Genomic DNA, 18,441 nt, shown 5'->3' on the forward strand with positions numbered 1-18,441 from the left:
TCTGCTGCGAACATTCAAATTCAGTTCAATCAATGTACTACATATTATGCGAGCCTACTCTACCACAACAAACATTCGTATTCATATCGTACATAAAAAAAAAAAAAAAAAGGTAAACAAAACATTAACAGATGTCAGACACAGTCCAAGAGAGGCTGAGCCCTATTCTAACAGGCTGGCCTTCGCCCTTATGAAGCTGATGTCATTGTGCATGCACTGCACATGATGACATCAGTGACAACTTAAAAAAAAATTTAAAAAATACCAAGAATTAATGGGGCCACTCAGGAATTCATGGCACCCCATTATTTTCACCTCAAAATTGGTAAATACCGAGGAATTTGGTACAGTTTAGAGAAATGGAACACACACACATATGCACGTGCACACACACACACACACACACACACACACACACACACACACACACACACACACACACACACACACACACACACACTTTTCTATTTTTTTTTTCATTTTACACTCGCTAAACAGCAAAAGCATTGCTTAGTGAGTGTAAAATAATGGCAGCAGTTAGCTGCATTAGAGTCCAAGCTCTGTAGCAGCTTAATATGGTGCCATGAAGCTGCAGACTCATTTTTCAGTGGGCATCACCTGTGTATTAACAGCCTGCTGGAGAGCATTCATTCTCCAATCAGAGGGGCGATGTACAGGTCACCCATTCTATAAAACACATTACAAAATGTACAAATGTTAAACAGAATTATATTCTTTTGAATCTGGATAAAAATTATTTCATTAATGTCACACATATCTTGAAATAGAAGCCTGACAAATTTTAATGCTGCTACATTTTTGTCGATAGTCAAGGTCATTATGTTTAGGAGTGCAGCAAGGATTTTTTGAATTCTAAAATATCCAGAGTTTTGCTTCCTTCTTCATAACCCCTGCAGAGCAGCCAAAACTTTTCTGAATTGCATACCATGTTGCTAACACCTCACAACAGTATCTAACCTCTGTCCTGTGATGTAGTTTTCTATAATCACTGTATCCATTTCAGGGCTGCAGACACATCCCTGATATATAACCTGACTGTCTGTTTGTGACTCTGAAGGCATGATACAGGCACACAAACAGTTGCAACCTTGACACAGATATGCATGCTACACAAAAGTATAATATACACATCAACCACAGTTCACAAAGGTTATCATCCAGTACATCAGTAGTACAATCACACTTTATGAATCTACCCTAAACATGTATCAAACAAAATGCCTATTATCGTTATGACTATAATGAACTTTTATTATGTTCAGACCATATCCGCACATGAGAATACATCTTATACCCCAGGATACCTTTGTGTGCATTTGTTTGTAAAACTGGTATTTGCTATATAACCTTGAATGATACATGGAGAATAACTTTGTTTGAATGGTCATCTAGCCATTATATAATATTACTGGTTAAAAAAGCCACACAAAGCAAAAGTATACGAAGCAGCAGAACGAACCTCAATACTCCTAAGTAATGCAAAACAAAGTAAATCAAGGTACGACTGTCCACAAGAAGAATTTGATGTCAAGCTTTCGAGTCAGAACTATTTTTCAAATACATACAACTCCAGTAAAAAACATAATAAATATACATTGCCAGTCAATCATATTTTAAAACGTAAACAGTCATGTTTGATGGTTTTTATCTGCTTTTTATTCATTTTATGTTTTGATATGAGATTCTCTTGGAGCTGATATTAATTGTTTAGTTATTTAATTGTTTAATTTGTTTTTATATATGATTGGCTGGCAATGTATATTTATTGCATGGTTTTTACTGGAGTTGTATGTATTTGTAAAAGAGTTCTGACTTGAAAGCTTGACATTAAACTCTTCTTAAACTCTTCTTGTGGATGCTCATACCTTGATTTACTTTGGTTAAAAATGCCCACAATTGAAAGAGGTCTCAAGTGTATTCATTAAATCTTTATCTACATATAGTCCTATGTTCAGGCTCATGCCTTCTTTTCATGTGAGCCTACAGGACATCATTATATGTGTATAACAAACCACCATATAGTACAATATATACTTAATGATTGTAAGAGACCTCTGAGTGAAATGAATAAGTATATTTAGATGATGGATTCATTTATATTTTAAAACAGCAGCCAAAAAGAAAAAAGTATGTCCTCTGCAATAAACTGCTTGGTTCTTAAAACAGTATCAGTAAAAGGAAAACAACAAAAAAATGCAGCAGAAACACAGCGAGTTGGTAGAAAAGCAAGCCTCATATGTTCAAAAATACAAACTTTAATAAAAATAATAATCACTTTCGCAAAACCACGTTTGCTTCTTCAGATCACACTCAGTAACTAAAACACCATGAACTAAATACAAATGTATTAATGGGATGGTCAAGGAGATTTGTATGGGATTTCTCTTATTATTATGTACGTGCATTATATATATATATAACTGTCATCATAATTCTGTTATTTACTTAGGCATATTACAATACTACTATATTTTTCAATTCCTACTGACATGACCTACTTACATTCATCATCTACTTGATCAATATTTTATATATAATATTCCCAAATGCATTACTTATTTTTATGAAATTTACTAGCTCATTCTTGTAATGATCCCATGTCTAAGTCTTTTATTTTTATTAATGTATTCAGTACTTTAGTTATTGGTGCTTTAAGTTTGATTTCCACTTTTATGTGATTACTTTTTGGCTGTTAATAACACTAAACTTAAAAGGCCTTCTTGTGCCTCAGCATTTCTAAATCTAAGCTGTAACTAATTAGCATCATCTGATGCTTTTATTTATTGATATACTCAAAAGGTTTCATTTAAAATCATTTAATATTTTATTACCTGCATATTATATGCAACACAATATAGTAACAAAGACCAACTATGTTTGTAGACTGACTGATAGCAGCTGTTTCTAATCAGGAATGACTGATGCTCTGTATCATGGTATACCTGAGGTATTATTATAACTACTCACCTGTCTCCAATCCAGCCAGGGTTACAGTGTGGACATTTTCCATCAAAATGATTGCAGGCATGCCCATCCTTACAAGGTGGGCATACTTCTTCACAACCTTCTCCATAAAAACCATGATTGCAGGTCCTGTCACACCTGGTTCCATTCCATCCAGCCTCACAAGCAAGGCACTGCCCATCAGCTGGTCTACATGGCTGCTGTCCTTTGCACTGGCCACATCTAGAAAGATAAGAGAAAAATTGTAAACCTATACATTGTTGTAATGCAATACTACTGCACAAGCAAAATTGTACTTTACTAAATTATCCCCAACACCAACAGAAAATTCTTAGTTTATAATGATCTTATATAATCTGGTATTAAGTGGATCAAATCTCTGCAGAAAGCAAGCAACAAAGATGTAGTCCGACATCTAAAAATATAATGTAAGGAAATTTCAGATTATTTATAGAATCCAGTGTATATATATATATATATATATATATATATATATATATAAAATTAAATTTAAGAGTAACCTTAAGGAGAAAATCTTGAATTTTTATGTTTGAATGGCAATGGTCAGGTTAGTAAAGTCATATTATGGGACTCCTTAAAAATGCATACCAAAGATAGAATGGGAAGATGGGCTAGTAATAAAATGAAAGAATGGGATAAACAGTTGTTAGAAATACAAGATGAAATACACAAAAAGTGAGGTCTGAACAATAAAAAAAAACTTAAATAATACTGACATCATTAAATAATTAGAAAATAATGACAAACTATCAAAAATTTTAATGCATGAAGAGAGATAGCTTTGGAGAAAATACAACTGCGCAGTTATGAGATGACTTCAAAAAACATACATAAATTAGCTAATAGAATTCCAAAATCCTCACACTGATAAGCTTACTTCAGACATAGAGGAAATGCTTACTATTTTTTTTATTCCACGAATATCTTAAAGATAAAAATAATAATTCAGATGATTACAAAATAGATAAGTATTTAAAGAAAAATGTTACTAATAGACTCAATGTCCAACAAATATTTATGTTGCATAAGCCTATTTCCCTAATAAAAGTTAAAGAAGCTTTAAAAAAGGGAGAAATGATAATGCACTAGTTTTTTTGCACCAGATGGTTTATGTAGGGAAATACATAGTCTGCTTCCATTAAATATTTTGGAATTACTGAGTGAAGTTTTTTAAATAATTCAGAGTGAGAAAATAATCCCCCTCATGGAAATTTTCTCTAATCTCACCTTTACTTAGGCAAGGAAAGGATAATAAATTAGATCCCCCATACAGACCTATTTCATTATTAAATGCAGACTATAACATATTTACTTCCATCTTTGCTACAAGATTAAGAGATTAATTAATAAAGCTCAAGCAGAATTTGTAGTCAATAGATTAATGTATGATAATATAAAAAAAGTTTAGTAACTATATTAGATTTAGTAAAAGCAATGGACAAAAACATTGGCCATAATTAGCTGTGAAATTGAGGGATTGTTTGATTCTGTAGCTTAGAACTACTTGTTTAAAACTTCAGAAGCATTTATATTTCCAGAACAATTTATTGGATATTAAAAACCTTGTATGAAGACTCCAAAGCATATGTTAAAATTGGATCTTACATTTCTCAAAGATTCACTTTAAACAATGGCACAAAGCAAGGATGCCCCCGGTTCCTGTCTACTATATGCATTAGTTATTGAACCCTTATCTAATAGTATAAGAGACAATGAAAAAAAAAACAATGGCTTCTCAATTAATGATTGCCAATCTAAAATACAACTTTTTGCAGATGATATTTTGCTAACTATAGGAGATTTAAATTGTTCAGTCATAGGTTCATAGGTTCATAGGTTCATAGGTTGGTACTAGGCTATCAGCCCTAGGGCCTATACAAGCCTAGCCTAAACAATTCCCTGGCTATTTCTTCCCACATTATTTACTTTCCTGGACCCCTGTCTAGCAGGGCGACTGACGTGATCCCTGGGGTGAATTTCCTTTCTCCCATCCAATCGTCAAGGTTCCTCTTGAAGAGGTCCAAAGAGGCACTCTGCTTGACATGTATGGGCAATCTATTCCAGAGTCTGGGGAGTCTCTGGGTCAGGAACCTATCCCTCCAGCATGTTTTGTTTATTGTGATGACAAGGTTTAGATCCCTGGAGCGTGTAGCTCTGAGGGATTGGGATTTCTTTAAGTGTAGCATGTCCAACAGCTCTGGGTTTGACATGGCCTTGTATGTTAAGCAGAGATCACCTCTGAGTAGATGATATGCGACGGAGTATAGCTGGAGTTTTTTAAGGCGGTCAGCGTAGGGCATCTGCTTTAGGCCTGTGATTCTTTTAGTGAGGTATTTCTGAGGCCTTTCCAGTTGTTGCAGATGTCTTGAGAGGTACATACCAAATGGGGCGTTGTATTCTATAATGGGTCTAATGAGGGATGAGTACAGTGGGACAATGACCTCCTTTTTTCTGGATGAAAAGCCCTTCGTGATGAGGTGTGCCACATAGAAGGATTTCCTGACTGTTGCGGCGATGTGGTTATCGAAGGTGAGACCACTGTCCACCTGTGTCCCTAAGTCTCTTATCACACTTTCTGTGTTTAGTGTACTGCCACCTATATGGTAATTCATGGATACATGTTTTTCCCAAAGGGGATAACAATACATTTCTTGGCATTGAGCTTGAGCCCATGGCTCTTGCACCAAGCATCTGTTTCTGTAAGGCCCTTTTGTAGAGTATCCACATCATTTGGGGATTCAATAATGGCTCCCAGTTTGCAGTCATCTGCAAACTTTGTTAGCCAGAGTCCCTTAGTGTTGACCTGTACTTCAGAGAAGTAGATGCCTAACAAGAGCGGCCCCAGGACTGAACCCTGAGGTACTCCACTTGTCACTTGTCTGGAGCTGGATTTGGAGTCGGCTACTTTTACAGTGTGGGTTCTATCAGTAAGCCATTTAGCAACCCATTGGGTGACATAGGGATTAATGCCCAACTTAGTAAGTTTATCTATGATTCCAGAGTGGGGGATGGTGTCAAAGGCCTTGGCAAGGTCTAGATAGGCTGTGTGGACCACCTTACCCTTGTCCATGGCTCTGGAGACTGATTCAAAGAAGTCAATCAGGTTCAGGAGACAAGATCGGCCCTTCACAAACCCAAACTGGGTGGGGTCCAGTGTTTGAAGGTTGCCAATGTCTTTGTTTATAAGTTCCATAATAATACGCTCCATGGCCTTGCAGATAAGGCTTGTCAGACTGATGGGATGGTAGTTTCCGGGATCCGAGGTGGATCCCCCCTTGTGGATTGGGATAACTGTAGCTCTGCGCCACTCAGTGGGCACGAAACCTGAGGTGAGGCTATGATTAAACATGACACTTAGGTGAGGTGCCAGTTCATATTGTAGTTCATGTAGTACACAGCCCGGGATGTCATCTGGTCCCATGGATGCTGTATTCTTGGCTTTACAGAGTGCATTTTGTACCTGTGTGGCCGTTATTACTGGAATTTGGCAATCTTCCGGTATTGAGATGGGCCATTTAGGGGGTGAGAGGGGGGTGAAGTTGGCACTGAATCAATCTGCCAGGATATTGGCAATATGCTTTGGATCAGTATATTTAATGCCATTCTGTTTTAGCTCAGCACAGATCTGAGCATTGCCATTTAGATTCTTGACATAGCAATTTTATTTTCGTAACTAGCTTTGGAGGATTTTATGAGGCATCTCAGTTTCTTACTGAGGCCAGTAAGGGAGTTTTTTGCATCCTGGGATTTTCCTCTTTTCTGCAAAAGTTTCTTCCTTTTGTTGTAAAGTTTGTTTATGGCAGGGGACCACCAGATTGGCTTTCTTTTTTTGGATGAGAGCATTTTGGTTCTATTTGGGATGGCACGATTCATGCATGAGTGGATGTGCTCGTACAGTGCTTAGTGTAGGATTCAGCAGTTGAACTTTCAGTTCCCGTCTGCATGGGTGTTATGAAGTTTGTCACTTCTGACTTGAGTAGCATGAAGTTGGCTTTGGACAAGTTTTTTATGGTGGTTTCTTTACTGGGGGGTGGGGGTGGGATGTGGATGTTAAGGGTGATTAGCTTATGTTCAGACCTGACTAACGAGGGGGTGACCATAGGTATGGAGCATTGATTTCCCATGTTGGTAATGACCAGGTCTAGGATATTGGAGCCCCTGGTGGGACTATGGATTAGTTGATTCCATTCACAGTCAAAGAAATAGATAAGGAAATTGAAATGTTTCAAGAGGTACCACTGCTGAAATGTAATAATAATAATAAAACTGAAACTTTAGTGTTAAATCAATTACTAGATAATGAGTTTAAAGATAACTATAAATATAATTGGGAAGGAAAAGAACTAAACTATTTAGAATAAATATCTGTTAAGATGTGAATGAGATTATTATTAATAATTTTTAAAAAAATTAAAGAAATATTACTTCTTATTAAAAATGGATTTTGTTTTACTTTTGAAGATAGGTTAGTACTTAGTACTTATTAAAATTATTATATTACCCAAGATTATATTTATATTGCATTCAGTAGCTTTAAAACATGACAAAATAGCTTTTAAAGAAAATGCAAAAACTTTTAACTTCATTCTTATGGTGTCCTAAAACGCCCAAAATTGCTTATAGAAATCATATAAGGTAATTGAAGTATGGTGATATTAACATCCTAAATGTAGAAACTTATTAAATTGTTGCAAATTTTAACTGTATTATACACTGGATTGACTTATCTGATACTAGTGAATGGAAACAACTCAGGAGCAGATTATACTAAATTCTCAAAATCAAATGTGATAAATTAGAAATATGCAACAATCCTTTCATCTGGTTAATAAAATTTACCTTAGAAGGAAACTCATTTCAGTCTTTAGAGTCTGCATATATGAAATTAATTCATTAAACAGTTAAGAAATATGTTTTTAAAACTCCATCAACATCAAAATGGAAATGTTTGTACACTCCCAATGCATACACCTCTAGATTTACGGAAACTCAGAACAATGTTAAAATGAATTTACCTAAAGGAATGGATTAGTGCTGGGGTTTAATTGTTTTGAAAAAGGCTAAGTTGCAGAATATTTAACAAAATATTATAAGTTGGGTGAATTTGTTAACCAATTAATATTATCAATCAGTTAGAAATTAAATGAATTTTAAATAATATGAGTGAAGAGGAACAGAACACTATTCTCCCATTATATGAATGTTATCATTATAGGTACATTGACCTATAATGGAAATTTGTCCAAGTTATATAAGCTAATTATAGTTAATAATAATAATAATTTTAATGCAAAATTCTGGAACTTTTTAGATAGCAGTGGATTGTGGACTCAATAAATGGTAAAAATAAAACTTTGTTACTTAAATCAGTTAGTCAAATTTCTTCTAAGTTTTTATGGGGAAATATATACTCAACATGTTTGCTACTCCCTCTAAAATCTAAATTTAGCAAAAAAAAAAAGACTTTTTCAGGTTGTTGGATATGGAGTAAAGATGTAAAAGCTGAATAGGCACACATGTTTATGGACTGTGAAAAATTAAATGTACACTGGAAAGGGATAAGTAAGTCAGGAATTAACTTTATTTTACATGGGTGGGGAGTCTGTTACAGAGCAGTGGTATTCTCGGTGAGATAAACCTGTCCACACAAAATGTTCTATTAATTTCACAGGCAAGATTGATTTGGATCAAGTTTTGCTGATACTATTTGACTTATGGATGTAAAGCAAGTCCAACAATAATGGACCACAGGATGCACTGTATGCTAGACATAGATCACCTCCTAGCAGTGTTTAAGCACAAAATATACTGATACGGGTTTGAGACAGTCCATGCAAGACATATTCCTTAGGCATTGTATCCTTTTTGTAAGGAATCTCTGTGTACATTCCAGTTATTACACGTGCCTGCACAGATATCATGAATGGCAAAATTCAGTTAGCACTGTAACAGCATTCTTTTGCAGGATTAAACAAATAGACAAAAAAAAAATAACTGAAATTCTATTGCATCCTGCAGGCTGGCTATTAGCAAGACTTTCTAGTGCTCATTAATTTTACTTTTAAAGATATCTGGCTCTAAATAAAAGGATATACTGCTATATTTAGGTCTATAGTAGAAGAGCAAAGTGACTTAAGAGTGAATGCTCTTTTGTTGACACATAAAACCCGAAGTCTGAAAAAAGCAAAGTTACAGAACAGCGATTTTTTTTCCCAGAGAAAAAAATCGCTGTTCCAAAAAAAAATAAAAATTATAAAGACAAAATAAACTGGGGGGGTTCTGTCCCCCCCTACTTAAATATACCAACTCCGAGATCGCACCACAGTGGAGAAAACAGCAAAGTCCTGAGAACGGCCCAACAATTCTTTCCTCAAAAATCCAACCTCTTGACCAAGGATTCATCAAAACATTTAAAATGCACTAGTGAGTCCAGCTCCTGCAATGGATCATTACTAAAACACAAACCTGTTGTCCACCTGCGGAAGTAACTTCATCCACTGCATCAATTAACACTTTGGATGCTGTCCTCTGGATCAGTTATGCTTGGAATAAGGTTCAGCCAGAAATGATACAGAAGTGTTTCAAGAAAGTTATATTTGTCACAATGCAAGAGCACAATGTTTTGGCCCCATCAGACAGTCCATCTCCCATGGCAGAATTCAAAGGAAAAAAATTTGAAGGTTTTGTTGCAATGGATGATGAGATGGCAACCTGTAATGAACCTGACCCAGAAGCAATTTTCCAAGCAATATTGACCGAAGTACAGACCAGCGTAAAAGTGCATGAAGCAGCTGATTAAGTGGAATAAGCAAGTGAGGATGACACAGAAATTGCAGAGACTCCAAAAGAAGAGGATGTCAGACTTCTGATAATGCTGTTGAAGTCATTTGCTGTGGAAAAATGCCCAGGTATGTTGAGTGGTGTAGCCAGCATTGAGAGTGCTTTCTCAACTTACCTTTGTAATAAGAATAAGAAACAGACCAAGACTGACTATTTTTTCAGAAAGAATAATTAAACCATAAGAAAACAGTAAATGTGTTGATTTTGTATGATACTGTATGTATGATTTTACTGTGTTTTGATTATGTTTGATTTCGTATGATATTCTTTAATAAAAGCTGTACAAGAAAGTAAAGTACATGTACATATCAGTAGAGCAGGCCTAGTTCCTTATGTTTACCACCTCTGTATGTTGACCAGTTTGTTACAATCCCTTGGGTGGTCATATATATATATATATATATATATATATATATATATATATATATATATATATATATATATATAGTTATATATATATATATATATATATAGATATAACTAACAGTGTTTTAGAACTGACATCATAAAGTGATCAACCAATATGCAGTACAGTAAATAAAATTTTGCATAATAAATATTACAGTACGGTACAGTACCAAATGAATATGCAATCGGACTCATGAATATGGAACAATACAGAGAAATCATATAAGTAAAGGGAGTTATAAACGCCATTTCAAGGCACATCTAATATTCAAGTTCTCATTTAACCCTGGGGGGGGGGGGGCTTCTGCATTTAAAAAAAGTTGCCCTTTTAATTCTTTAACCTCTAAAAGAGTATTTTTGTCTCCAAAGAATACAGGAACCTGATCTAAAACAAAGAATTTAAACTGTGAGAAAGCATTACAGGCAAGACTATGTTTGGCTAATGCATTACTGAGATCAGTATTTCTAATAGCAGCAGCATGCTCTTTTATTCTGGTGGAAAGTTTACGAATAGTCTTACCGATATAAAATGAAAAACAAGTGGAGCATACAGCAGCATATACAACAAAAATAGAATTGCAGTCATAATAATGCTGGAAATGAACTGAAAAAAAACTACTATGATGAAACAAGTATGAATCACCTGTTAAGATCCATTTACATGCAATACATTTCCCACAGGAAAACATACCTGCACTTGATTGTACATTTAGAGGAGACAATAAAAAGGGGTATCTCTATTCTCAAACAGTAAACAAAGAGACTTAATTTTCTTATGTGTAAAAATAGGACAAGCACCCAATTTTAGGTTAATCTCCTGGCTAGAGGTAAGGATATCCCAATTGTTAAAGAACCCACTTTTAATAGCAAAAGCATCTCTACAAATAGGAATAGGAAAAGACATAAATCTATCAGTGATCTCTTTAGTGAGTGTCTTAGTGTGTTCATTAAAACCATGTGGTGGAAGATAAATACTAGGCGTAGTGTTATTGACTGAGCAACTAGAAATATTTTTACTCTTAGGTATAAAGCCTTTTAAAATAATAGGTGAAAATCTGGTATGTCTCATAATATTAATTTCATTGAAAATAAACAGTAAAACATCAATAGGAGAAAATAAACAGTAAAACATCAATAGGATAACCCATTTCTAACAACCTGTATTCAAACTGGAACCTTAGTTTGAGAGACAGCCTTACAGAACTATCTTCAAGTTTATAGAGCTGAGTATATTTTCTGTGTTATTCTGTATTACAGAGCTAAATTGTCTGCTTGATATCTGTGTCTTACTGCTCTGCAAACCTATAGAAAACAGTATATATATTTTTTTATAATTTGCACATTCCTTACATCTGTGTTGAAACTGTTCCCCCACCCCCCTCATTTCATGCCTTGTCTTTCAGCTGATATAATTTAGCTAGTGCTGTGTCTCCTTTTCATTAACAACCTATATTCAAACTGGAACCTTAGTTTGAGAGACAGCCTTACAGAACTATCTTCAAGTTTATAGAGCTGAGTATATTTTCTGTGTTATTCTGTATTATAGAGCTAAATTGTCTGCTTGATATCTGTGTCTTACTGCTCTGCAAATCTATAGAAAACAGTATATATATTTTTTATAATTTGCACATTCCTTACATCTGTGTTGAAACTGTCCCCGATCCCCCCTCATTTCCTGCCTTGTCTTTCAGCTGATATAATTTAGCTAGTGCTGTGTCTCCTTTTAATTAACAACCTGTATTCAAACTGGAACCTTAGTTTGAGAGACAACCTTACAGAACTATCTTCAAGTTTATAGAGCTGACTATATTTTCTGTGTTATTCTGTATTATAGAGCTAAATTGTCTGCTTGATATCTGTGTCTTACTGCTCTGCAAATCTATAGAAAACAGTATATATATTTTTTATAATTTGCACATTCCTTACATCTGTGTTGAAACTGTTCCCCACCCCCTCATTTCCTGCCTTGTCTTTCAGCTGATATAATTTAGCTAGTGCTGTGTCTCCTTTTAATTAACAACCTGTATTCAAACTGGAACCTTAGTTTGAGAGACAGCCTTACAGAACTATCTTCAAGTTTATAGAGCTGAGTATATTTTCTGTGTTATTCTGTATTATAGAGCTAAATTGTCTGTTTGATATCTGTGTCTTACTGCTCTGCAAATCTATAGAAAACAGTATATATATTTTTTCATAATTTGCACATTCCTTACATCTGTGTTAAAACTGTTCCCCACCCCCTCATTTCCTGCCTTGTCTTTCAGCTGATATAATTTAGCTAGTGCTGTGTCTCCTTTTAATTAACAACCTGTATTCAAACTGGAACCTTAGTTTGAGAGACAGCCTTACAGAACTATCTTCAAGTTTATAGAGCTGAGTATATTTTCTGTGTTATTCTGTATTATAGAGCTAAATTGTCTGTTTGATATCCGTGTCTTACTGCTCTGCAAATTTATAGAAAACAGTATATATATTTTTTATAATTTGCACATTCTTTACATCTGTGTTAAAACTGTTCCCCCACCCCCCCTCATTTCATGCCTTGTCTTTCAGCTGATATAATTTAGCTAGTGCTGTGTCTCCTTTTAATTAACAACCTGTATTCAAACTGGAACCTTAGTTTGAGAGACAGCCTTACAGAACTATCTTCAAGTTTATAGAGCTGAGTATATTTTCTTTGTTATTCTGTATTATAGAGCTAAATTGTCTGCTTGATATCTGTGTCTTACTGTTCTGCAAATCTATAGAAAACAGTATATATATTTTTTTATAATTTGCACATTCCTTACATCTGTGTTGAAACTGTTCCCCCACCCCCCTCCCTATTCTTGGTTGTAGTTTAAATTTGGTGGCTTTTACAGTGCCCGCCCCACTGTAGATTTGATCTAAGACACTCCCCCAGGACATCTCTTTACCGCATTCTACCTAATAAACCCTTTCTGCACTTGCTTTTAGTCCTTTGTAATTTAATTACATTTTTTCAAACTGTGTGTGGACTAATATTGCTACATATTCAAGTGTGCCAGCTTGCACTGCATGAGAATTGTATTTACTACTGCTTTTGCTACTTTTCTAAAAAAAAAAAAAAAAAAAAAAAATCTTCTGCTTTTACTGTACTTGTGTTTCTTCCTACTTTATTTTGCTTTTGCATCATCTTAAACGTTCACAACTGTATTTATTACTGCTTGGTGTAACTCATTCTATGCCTTTTAGTTTAAACACTTGGGCTTCACACCAGTTGTTTTACATTGAGAGGGTTTGTGGTCTGCACTGTAGTGGCAGAACAGGTAGCTTACATCCTTCTAAGTTGGGAACTGCTGATTGAGGGCTCAGTGTCTGTTATTCTAAAAGTATATTAATTCTGGTTTAAGCACTTGGGCCTTCAGGCCAGTTATTTTACATTAAGATGGTTTCGTGGTCTGCACTCTTGTGGGAGGAGAGGCTGGACTCTGCCCTTCTGAGCTGGGAATTTCTGGTTGAAGGCTTATAGTGCATGCATATCTGAATTTCTTCTTACTGAAATTGGTACACCTTGTTTTTTGTAGTATAGACTAGATCCAGGCCTGCTGAATCTAGCTTTGTTTGTATAACTTGAGCACTAATCCAGGCATTATTTAAAGTATTCAGTTGTATTTATTACTGCTTGGTAGTAACTTGGTTAAAGTGTAGCTATCATTCTAAGTCTTTTGGATTAAGCACTTGGGCTTCAGACCAGTTGTTCTACATTAGGAAGGTTTGTGGCATGCACTGTGGTGGCAGGACAGGTAGCTTTCATCCTTCTAAGTTGGGAACTGCGGATTGAGAGCTCAGTGTCTGTTATTCTTAAAGTGTATTAGCTCTGGTTTAAGCACTCGGGCTTCAGGCCAGTTATTTTACATTAAGAAGGTTTGTGGTCTGCACTTTTGTGGGAGGAGAGGCGGACTCTGCCCTTCTGAGCTGGGAATTTCTGGTTAAAGGTTTATAGTGCCTGAATATTTGAACTGTATCTTACTGAAATTGGTACACCTTGTTTGCTGTAGCATAGACTAGATCCAGGCCTGCTGAATCTAGCTTTGTTTGTATGCTTGTTAATTCCCTGGAACACTAATTCCACCTAAAACGCGGCTTCTCAGTGCTTCTGTGGATCCCTAGTGATATCTGCATTGTTTACTGTACTTATTTCCTTGCTTTGCTTGAAAGAAAGTTACTGTTTGTCGTTTTTGCATTGAAGTTACCTGTAACACATTGCACTTGTTACCTGGCACTTTCTCACTAAAGCAATTATAAGTCAGCACTAAAAATTAAAAGCACTACACCCTCGCTCCCCATTGGCCCTTGTTTTCAATTATAAAGGAATTCCCAATATTATTTTAGCATGTCCAAAGGTCAGTTGTCAATCGCCTCTCTGGTCTAGCTGGTGAATATGGGAATCTTGAGGCAATGTTACAACTGCTTCATGTACACAGACAACCCTCTCCTCCTCCCAACAAATTCCAACACATGTGAGAGATGCAACCATATAGCCAAACTGGAGGTTAAGCTCTCTCAACTCAGTACTGGCATAACCAGTCAGGAGGAGAAGGAAACCACACTCACTACAATTCCAGTCTCACATAGACCTACCACGACAGCAAACCAAACACATAATCACACAAAAACATACTCGGAGGCTCTAAATAAAGATCTGCCTAAGCAGCAGAGATGTCCAAAGCAGACACCCAAGCAACCGCTACCCCAAAACAAAACACGTGCAACACATATCTCACAAAGCCAGTGTACCGAACAGTCACAGCCCTTAAGGCTAAACAACACACCTGATACACTTGTAATAGGTGACTCTATCGTCAGGCACACTGACGTCCCGCTCACCAGGCTGAACAAGGAGAAGGTCACGGTGAGCAGCCTGTCTGGCGCTAGGATCCGCCACATAACACAAGCCCTCAGGTCACTCCAAGGCAAGTACAGATATGACTCAGACATTGTCCATGCTGGTGTGAATGACCTCAGACGTACCTCCCTGGACTACATGAAAACAGACATAGAGGAGCTCTCTGAGCATGTAGCCCAGGCTGGTATGACCCTGACCTTGAGTAGCATCTTACCCTCACCAAGAATGATGCCACAATATGAAGACAAGATGATCAATTTCAACAATTGGCTTAAGTATTGGTGTCATTCAAAGGGGATCCAATGCCTGTCAGTTTGGGATGATATGCACGACAAGCCATGATGCTTTGCTAGGGATGGCTTGCACCTGTCACCCCTGGGCTTTCGGATATTGGCAAAGGCTCTTGCTACCCCCATAGTGCCTTTTTTAGGCAAGGCTCAAAAGACAAACCCACCTCCATAGGTATCACAAGGGATAAGAAACTAAGAGTAATGCTACTCAACGCTAGAAGTCTAAACCTCAAGATGCATGCACTCGAAACTCTCCTTAGCATGGAGAACATCAATATCTGTGCAGTAACAGAAACCTGGTCCAGGACTCCCAAGAGCACCCCAGCACTACCAGGTTATACCTCATACCATGTTTTTTGGCCCCAAAACTTGGACCGAACCACAAAAGGAGGGGGAGTATCGATATTCATCAAAGATACCCATACCTCCAGGTTGGTGGCAAAGCATAAAGCATCAGAGACTATCCATGTTCAACTCACAGTGGGTAAAACTGCCTTCCAGTTTATAGCCTGCTACAGACCACCCTCCCAAACCCAGGAACCCCACTCGGCCTTCCTGTGAACACTGGAAAATATGAAGGTCTCTCCGAACACCATTATATTGGGCGACTTCAACTACCCAAACATAGATTGGGAGCATTACTCTAGCTCCAACACCCTTGCCCAAAGGTTCCTAGAATTCATAAACTCAAATGCTATGGAACAACTTGTTACCACTCCCACAAGAGGGGAAAATATACTGGACCTGATCATCACCAACATGGGGACTCTATGCTCCAGACCAGAAGTGTATCCCTCACTGGTAAGATCAGACCATAAACTGATCTCACTGGATATTCACATCCCGACCCCACCCCCTGCCCAGAAAACCACAGTGAAAAACTTCTCTAAAGCAAATTTCACACTCCTCAAAACCGAGGTGGAATCCTTCAAAGCCCCCGGGCCTTTAAAAAATACGGCCCAGACCGCAGAATCCTTTATAAATGCATTCTATGAACACCTTCAGGAATGCATGGATCATGCAATCCCAAATAAAACCAAGACCCAATCCTCCAAAGGCAGATGTCCTGTCTGGTGGACCCCAGCCATAAACAAAATATACAATAGAAGGAGGAAGCTACTAAATGATAGAGCAAAATCCCAAAAAGGGAAGTCATCTCTGATCAGTATTAGCAAAAAACTAAGGGCACTCATAAAATCGTCAAAGGCCAGCTTCGAGAGAAAAATTGCACAGGACACTAAGGATAATCACAAGGCTTTCTTTAGTTATGTTAAGAACCTGGGTGGGAATTCCCAGATATGCTCAGAATTAGTCCAAAATGACAAAAAATACACTGATCCCACAGACATTGCCAACATCCTAGCTGACAGGTTCAGCGCAAACTTCTCCACCCCCCCCACCAAAAGGGCAAATATCTATCCCAGCAGAGTGCTGCCCCCATGACATCTCAGATGCTCAGGTGGGAGCCGCCCTCTCCAAAGCAAAAAACACAGCATCAATGGGACCAGACGGTGTCCCAGGCTGCGTCCTACATGAACTCCAAGAAGAGCTAAACCCAAACATAAAACTACTGTTCAATCTCAGCCTTACTACAGGATATGTACCCAAAGAGTGGCGTACAGCAACAGGGGTCCCACTCCACAAAGGTGGTGCCTCAATGGACCCTGGAAACTATCGCCCCATAAGCCTGACTAGCTTGGTCTGCAAAGCTATGGAAAGGATCATCATGGACCTCATAAATAAAGATATTGGGGACCTACAGACACTGGATCCTACCCAGTTTGGCTTTGTTAAGGGCAGATCCTGCCTCTTAAACCTGGTTGACTTCTTTGAAACAATCACCAAGGCCATTGACGAAGGGAAGGTGGTCCACACAGCCTATCTGGACCTCGCAAAAGCCTTCGATACAATACCCCACTCGGGCATTATAGATAAGCTCACCAGCTTAAATATAAACCCCTATGTCACTAGATGGGTTGCAAACTGGCTCAAGGACAGAACCCACATGGTTAGAATTGCTGGAGCCAAGTCAGACTCCAAACCAGTTACAAGGGGCGTCCCACAAGGCTCAGTCCTGGGACCTCTCTTGTTTGGTATATATTTCTCGGAGGTACAGGCCAACACGGAAGGACTGTGGCTGACCAAGTTCACAGATGACTGCAAACTGGGCACCATAATCGACTCTCCAGCCGACACAAGCATCCTCCAAAATGGCCTCATAGAAACAGACAACTGGTGCCAGAGCCATGGCCTCAAGCTAAATGCCAAAGTGTATAGTCATCCCCTTTGGCAAAAACAAAGTGCCCACAAATTACCACATAGGTGGTAATCCATTAAGTACAGAAGAAGTAATTAGGGACCTGGGGACCCAAGTTGATAGCAATCTCTCATTTGACAACCACGTGGCCAAAGTGGTTAGAAAAACATTTTATATAGCCCACCTAATCATGAAGGGATTCACATCTAGATTAGGGGAGGTAATCGTGCCTCTTTACTCATCCCTCATCAGGCCCATAATCGAGTGCAATGCCCCTTTTGGGATGTACCTTACCAAACACCTGCAGCAACTGGAAAGACCCCAAAAGTACAAAAGTTGGGAGGGTGGCTTAATGGCTAAGGTGTTTGCCTTACAAACACAAGGAGCAGGGTTTGAGCCTCACATTGGATAATTGGCTAGGCTTATAATGGCTCGCAAGGGCAGTTAGCTTAGTACAAAACTATGAACTATGAACTATGAACCTCACCAAGAGGATCAAAGGGCTCAAACAGATGCCATATGCTGCCCGGTTAAAGAAACTCCAGCTCTACTCAGTGGCATACCACCTGCTCAGAGGTGACCTGTGCCTGACGTATAAGGCCATGTCCAACCCGGAATTAAGGGACATGCTGCACCTTAAAAAATCCAAATCCCATCGAGCTACACGCTCGAGAGACTTGAACCTCAGCACTGAAATAAATAGGACATGCTGGAGGGACAGATTCATAACCCAGGGGCTCCCTTCACTCTGGAATAAAATCCCAGTCCAGGTT

General features: G+C 37.7%; 1 protein-coding gene across 1 annotated transcript in view; it reads right to left on the bottom strand.

The window, feature by feature from the left end:
* Positions 1 to 18,441, bottom strand: part of SCARF2 (scavenger receptor class F member 2) — a 1,458,836-nt gene that overhangs the window by 631,411 nt on the left and 808,984 nt on the right. The window contains exon 5 of the mRNA XM_044068378.1: positions 2,989 to 3,207. Within this exon, the coding sequence (XP_043924313.1) occupies positions 2,989 to 3,207 (219 nt within the window). The remainder of the gene's footprint in view (positions 1 to 2,988; positions 3,208 to 18,441) is intronic.

This window comes from Protopterus annectens, chromosome 4.part0 (genome assembly GCF_019279795.1).
Source record: "Protopterus annectens isolate FY-2018-M chromosome 4.part0, PAN1.0, whole genome shotgun sequence".
NCBI lineage: Eukaryota > Metazoa > Chordata > Ceratodontiformes > Protopteridae > Protopterus > Protopterus annectens.